General features: G+C 38.3%; 1 protein-coding gene and 1 long non-coding RNA gene across 3 annotated transcripts in view; one reads left to right on the forward strand and one right to left on the reverse strand.

Moving 5' to 3' along the window:
* Window positions 1-1,088: 1,088 nt before the first annotated feature.
* Window positions 1,089-5,625, forward strand: part of LOC144645405 (ubiquitin recognition factor in ER-associated degradation protein 1-like) — a 12,212-nt gene continuing 7,675 nt past the window's right edge. Inside the window, exons 1-4 of one of the 2 annotated variants that reach the window (XM_078504979.1) lie at window positions 1,089-1,493; window positions 1,592-1,706; window positions 3,281-3,313; window positions 5,471-5,592. In XM_078504979.1, the coding sequence (XP_078361105.1) occupies window positions 1,491-1,493; window positions 1,592-1,706; window positions 3,281-3,313; window positions 5,471-5,592 (273 nt within the window). In that variant the 5' untranslated portion in view covers window positions 1,089-1,490. Of the gene's footprint in view, window positions 1,494-1,588; window positions 1,707-3,280; window positions 3,314-5,470; window positions 5,593-5,625 lie in introns of both variants that reach the window. The other variant, XM_078504978.1, reaches the window with a different exon arrangement.
* Window positions 4,643-5,625, reverse strand: part of LOC144645518 (uncharacterized) — a 70,712-nt gene continuing 69,729 nt past the window's right edge. The window contains exon 2 of the long non-coding RNA XR_013569300.1: window positions 4,643-4,850. This is a non-coding gene — a long non-coding RNA (uncharacterized LOC144645518). The remainder of the gene's footprint in view (window positions 4,851-5,625) is intronic.

Here is a 5,625-nt window from a genome sequence, read left to right on the forward strand (position 1 = left end):
AGAATAAGAGGCTGCTTACAAGATCAACTAAGTTTTTTCTTCTGTGATGTGCAATTATTTGATTATGTGGTACAGACAAACATGTCACTTTTTGTGTGTTCAATTAGCTTTGTCTGTGTTTAAAATAGTGTTGCGGTCTAGCAAGACGTTACAAACATGTTTAAACGAGAAGCGACTGATCTCGACTGGGTCTCATGAATATTAAACTAAATACAAAATGATTTTTAGTCACCTGGACAGAATGCAGGTAATCTCTCTTGTCTTATTTTAGCAATTGCTGCCTTAACCGCGCACACAAAAGCATGCCGTACCCTGTTTTAAGTGTTTTAATTTTATCGTTGCTGCCTCCTTAAAAACAACAGTTACAATACAGCGCAGACATACATTCATACATAATTCACAAGCATGCTCACTTCCTCTGATTAAAAGGACTATGTCACGGAGTTTACCAGATTTTTGAACAGCCAAAATTTATAGTTGTGTCGCAGGAAACCTAAAAATTATAGTCCATTTTTATTAAAAATTGTGATATGAGAGCACTGAAACTGTTAACGAGCATCTTTGGCTGCGGATGGCTCGGATGGAAACGGATTAATTTTTCAAGTTGTTTCCGCGCGTCTTTAAAAAATCGATATTTATAGCTGTAGCTTGATTTCTATCCGCAAGCTAAGGTCATATCTTCCATTAGATGTTCAAAGATTATGCTTTTTATGGTTTTAGTTGCCTACCACTAATTTCAGAACAATTAAGACAAAAAAATCAACACTTCAATATAAACGAAATTCCCTGAAATAAAAAGAAAAGCTACCTGAGACGTTTGACCGCGGTGAATCTGAAGTTACGGGTACTATGCTCCGAGCAGCATTATGAACAGGAATGAGCGAGTGATAGGTGATGATTGATCCCCTTTCGGTTTCCGTGAATTTAATATCTGATAAAAGTATTTTAATACTCGTTGCAGATTTTTCGGATAGCCTCTAGCAAAAAAGTCGTGATTTCAATTTTGTTATATTTCTCAGCGACCTATTGATCCATCACGGAAGCTCATTACTCTTGTCCATCGATCCAAAATCCAGCGATCCATTGTTCCAAGATCTTGTTCTATCGGATCAAGCGATCCATCGTCCCATCGGCCCAAAGATCCAAAGATCAAGCGATCCATCTTTCCCTTGATCCATCGATCCGTCGATCTGTCGATCCATCGATCCGTCGATCCAAAGACCCAGTGGTCATTGACAATCGATTCATCGTTCATCGATCCAGCCGTCCAAAGATCCAGTGATTTGGTCCAAAGATCATTCAATTCCACTCCAACTGGTTGTTACTAGTCTTCCTGCGTTGCCTAAAGAAGGCGCGGTAACTCAGCAATTCAAGCAAAAAAAACTTTGTTGTCAACCTCCGGCTACAAAATCTAGAAAGTGAAACTCTAAAAAGTAGATAACTTGCTAATTATTTCTAGAATTTTTCTTGAAATATAATTACTTAACAAGATGGTAAGTTTTCTGGCATGGATCTTTCTATTTCAAAGGCAAAGTTTGCCCTCTTTATGTGGAAGTTATTTGCAATCTAAAAGTGCTTCCGTTCGCAGCAGTTTGGGTTCGAAATGTTTGGTGGTATGCCAAGGACATTCAATACGCAGTTTCGCTGCTTTTCAGTTGTCATGTTTCCAGGAAACGAGAGAGAAGATGTGGAACGTGGTGGTAAAAGTAAGTTTCCATAATACAACCGGAAATAGTCAAGTATGTAAGGCATTACATACGTCATGTAAGACTAGGCTGTTTTAAGGACATGTTTAATATTTGGAAAGGGCCGCTGGTGTGAGAAACTTCTACTCATCACTTCGTTGGTTCCTGAAGTTCAATACACAACTTATTTTGGCCACTGTTTACTATAGACCAGTTTCATCCAATATGTTGGTCCATATCTTGGGCCATTCTATTTAATATTCGCACCCCCTCCCTATTGAAGTACTCTTGTGTTAGCCCCCTCAGAAATAACCTTTAAATAACCCTTCAGAAAAAAAAGGAGTTCAAAGACACCAACATAAATGCCCCCTCAGAAATAGCTCTTGGAGACTCCCTCCCCCTTAGATTTCCCAGTCCCTAAATAATGGAGGGGGGGGGGTGCAGATATCAAATGGAATAGCCCATTGGCTGATAGTCGGTCGATAGTCAGTGGATAGTTGGCCGATAGTTGGCTGATAGTCAACCCATATATTGGTTGTGAGTCCACTAATAACTTGGTTGACACTCAGCCGTTTGTCAACCGAAACTCAAGCTATTAAGTGCAGACCGTCGACCAACTATAGGCTGACTCTTGACCAGCTAGCCAGAGTTGTTCGATATTCAGTCGATGCTTGGTCAATAGTCTACTGATAGTCGCTCAGTCAATAGTCTTCCAATAATCTACTTGGCCAATAATTGATCAACATATTGACCGACTATTAGCCAACTATTGTTTGACACTGATTGATATATAGAATGACATATCGGAGGAGACTAGCCTTTACGATAACTGCCTCAACGAAAAAGCCTGCAAAGACTTAATTACCCAGGGATATTAAACATGATCCACTTTAATTATTAGCTTATTATCTTCACAGAGATGACCACAACCCAAGATTTAGTTTCTCCAAAATATGACAAAAAATTAATCGAGAATTAATCGGTCAACAGCCCATCAACATATCAACGTTTTTGTTGGATTAAGTCTGTGCCCAGTTCCAGACACTGGTCGGCTGCTCTAACCACTGAGCTGCAGGGAGACTGTCATGGCAAGCTAGACCAGTTACCCCAGGGGGGTACTCTTGCTTGTAAATGACGTGGATGATTGAAGGATTTTTTGGGGTTTGAAAATTTCGATTCCGGGATTTTTTTGGGTTGGAAAATTTGGCAAGTATTTTTTTGGGTGACTTGATTTAAATAGGGGATTTTTATGGGGGTATTAAAAACGAACTTGGCACGGCCTTGGCATAATTATGGTATGATGAATAAACAAACACGAGCGTTCAATTTTTTATGGTTTTCTTTGTGTTATATTATTGCCCCTCCTGGCAATTTAGGGGTAATTTGACAAGGGATTTTTTTTGGGGGGGGTTATTTTTGGTCTGGGAATTTTTTTGGGTAATGTCGGAAGACTAAGGGATTTTTTTGGGTCCTGAGTTTTGCCTCCATTCGATCATCCCAGTCATTTACAAGCCGGAGTACCCCCCCTGGGCCAGTTACTACTATGCATCCTGCATACTTTGTTAATATTCTTATTTTAATTTTGTTGTTTCCAGTTATAATGCCACCTTCAGCCTTGGATCAGTTAAGTAAGTAAAGCATGAAGTACTTTTAGTTCTCAACTTCTGTGTAATGGGTGTTTCCGAGAAATGTCCATATCCATACCACCATGGCATCTTGGAACTCCAAGGGCAAGGAGAGTTCTTTAGACACAACACTTAAAGGGACAGTGTCAACATGATTAAGTGCTTTTTGAAAATGCAATGAAGGTGTTGGTATTAATAAGAAGCCACTGATAATGGCCTGACTTTGCTAAAATGTACTGTACTAAATCATGAAAATTGTGCAAAGGTGGTTTGGCTACGGACGGATATGGCAGTAGTGGTCTAAAACTTTGAAAACGTCTGGCAGACATTTTCCCCAGGGGGGTACTTGCAGTATACATGACGGGGAGGTCAGACATATTTTTTTGGGGTTGAAAATTTACACCCTCGGTATTTTTTTGGGTCAAGAGATCTGTCATATATTTTTTTAATCTTAAAGTCTGTTTTAGTGAATAAATCAGTATCGAGGTGCTAGATCTTTACTTTTTGGGGTAGAAAATTTTGATATCAGGTATTTTGGGGGGTGTAAAATTTCAGGCTCATGTATTTTTTTGGGTTCGCAATATGAAGCTCCGTCGGACCCCCCCCCCCCGTCATGTATACTGCAAGTACCCCCCCTAGGACATTTTCAAATTTGAAAGGGCCTACTTGAAAAAAAAGGCTTATAAACCATTAATTCCTGACCAGTTATTCACACCTTTTAGAATGGATTGTGGCTTTCTTTGTTGTTCAAAGGCTTTTTTGTTGATCAATGAGTGCAAGCCTTATAATTCTAGCATAGCTAACACCAAAATGTCTACGAATTTCCATGATACTGCCCCTTTAAACTATTTTGTATTATAAATAAACTAAGGTAATTGATCTATCTTTAAGCTTGAGACTGCTTGTTCAAGAAAAAATAACCTATTAATTCCAAAAGGGTGTGTGTGTGTGTGTGGGGGGGGGGGAGGAGGAGGGGGAGGGGGGGATGGTGTTAAGGACAATGGAATTCTGAGAGCATGGGGGTAAAAGATAAGGGCAACCACTTTTGGTTCAAGGTTTATCAGGAGGTTTAAGAAATCAGGATTTGAATGTATTGTGCTTTGAACAAGCATGTCCTGACCTAAATAAATCATCAGAATTTGCCAAAGACAAACTGAAGGTGGAAGAACTTTTGCAGTTCAAACATGCCAAGCATGGAACAGCCTGCCACTTGAGCTTAGAAAAAAACCTTCACTTAACAGTTTTCGAAATAGTTTTTGCAGTTCAATTTTAAGGAAACAACATTTTATTGACCATTTTATAATGTAAGATCTTATTTGGAATACAGAATTGTTTTTTTTTAAATTAGTTTTTAATAAGTAGTTTTTAATTGGTAATTTGTTTCTTATATATTATTGTATATCGTAGGTTTTTTAATGTGTATCTTAGATTTTTTTTTAATACTTGTAAATAGGAGGGCCACGAGTTTGTTAGCTTTATAGCTATTAAGTGCTACCCTCTATAAATAAAGACGTTACTTACTTACTTACTTACTTACTTACTAGAATAGGTCTTGAATTCTTGAATTCTGGACAACTTATGAATTGTAAAGTTAAGATACCAGGCAGAAGTTTTTATTCGCCCGCCCGGTTTGAAGAATGTATCTGGGCTAGACAGCATTCAGTTACATTTTTAATTTCCCATACATTTGTCTATAATTTTTCCCGCAAATTGACAATGTCCGCGGTAAAAATTATAGACAGTATGAGAAATTAAAAACGTAACTGAACGCTTTCTAGCCCAGCTACATCCTTCAAACCGGGCGAATAAAAACTTCTGCCTGGTATCTTAACTTTACATTTCATAAGTTGTCCAGAATTCAAGAATTCAAGGCCTATTCTGATGATTTATTTAGGTCATCCTTACAATTCATAAGTTGCCCAGAATTCAATTTTTATAAAAGATACTTTCCGTCGGATTCCCATACCAACACTGTAAATACTACCCGCTTTGCCTGCTCATCAAGATGGCATTGAAAACTGTGATAAGGCCTATTAATGATAATGGTAGTGCGTTTGTATTCAGTTCTGGTGTAGCTTCCTTCCATATGTTCCTTCTAAGAAATGACATTTGATATCATGCCTTCAGTTGTGAGAAACAACACTTTTCTTCTTCTTACAGCAAGACTACACATTGTGTATCCAATGTTGTTCAAACTCACCAATTCAAGGTCAGGTAGAAACACTCATTGTGGAGTCCTGGAGTTTGTTGCTGATGAGGGCAAGATTTACCTGCCTTACTGGGTGAGGAGTCATAATAAATTATTCTTCATCCTT

This window comes from Oculina patagonica, chromosome 3 (assembly GCF_052425735.1).
Source record: "Oculina patagonica isolate OP01 chromosome 3, crgOcupat, whole genome shotgun sequence".
Classification (NCBI taxonomy): domain Eukaryota; kingdom Metazoa; phylum Cnidaria; class Anthozoa; order Scleractinia; family Oculinidae; genus Oculina; species Oculina patagonica.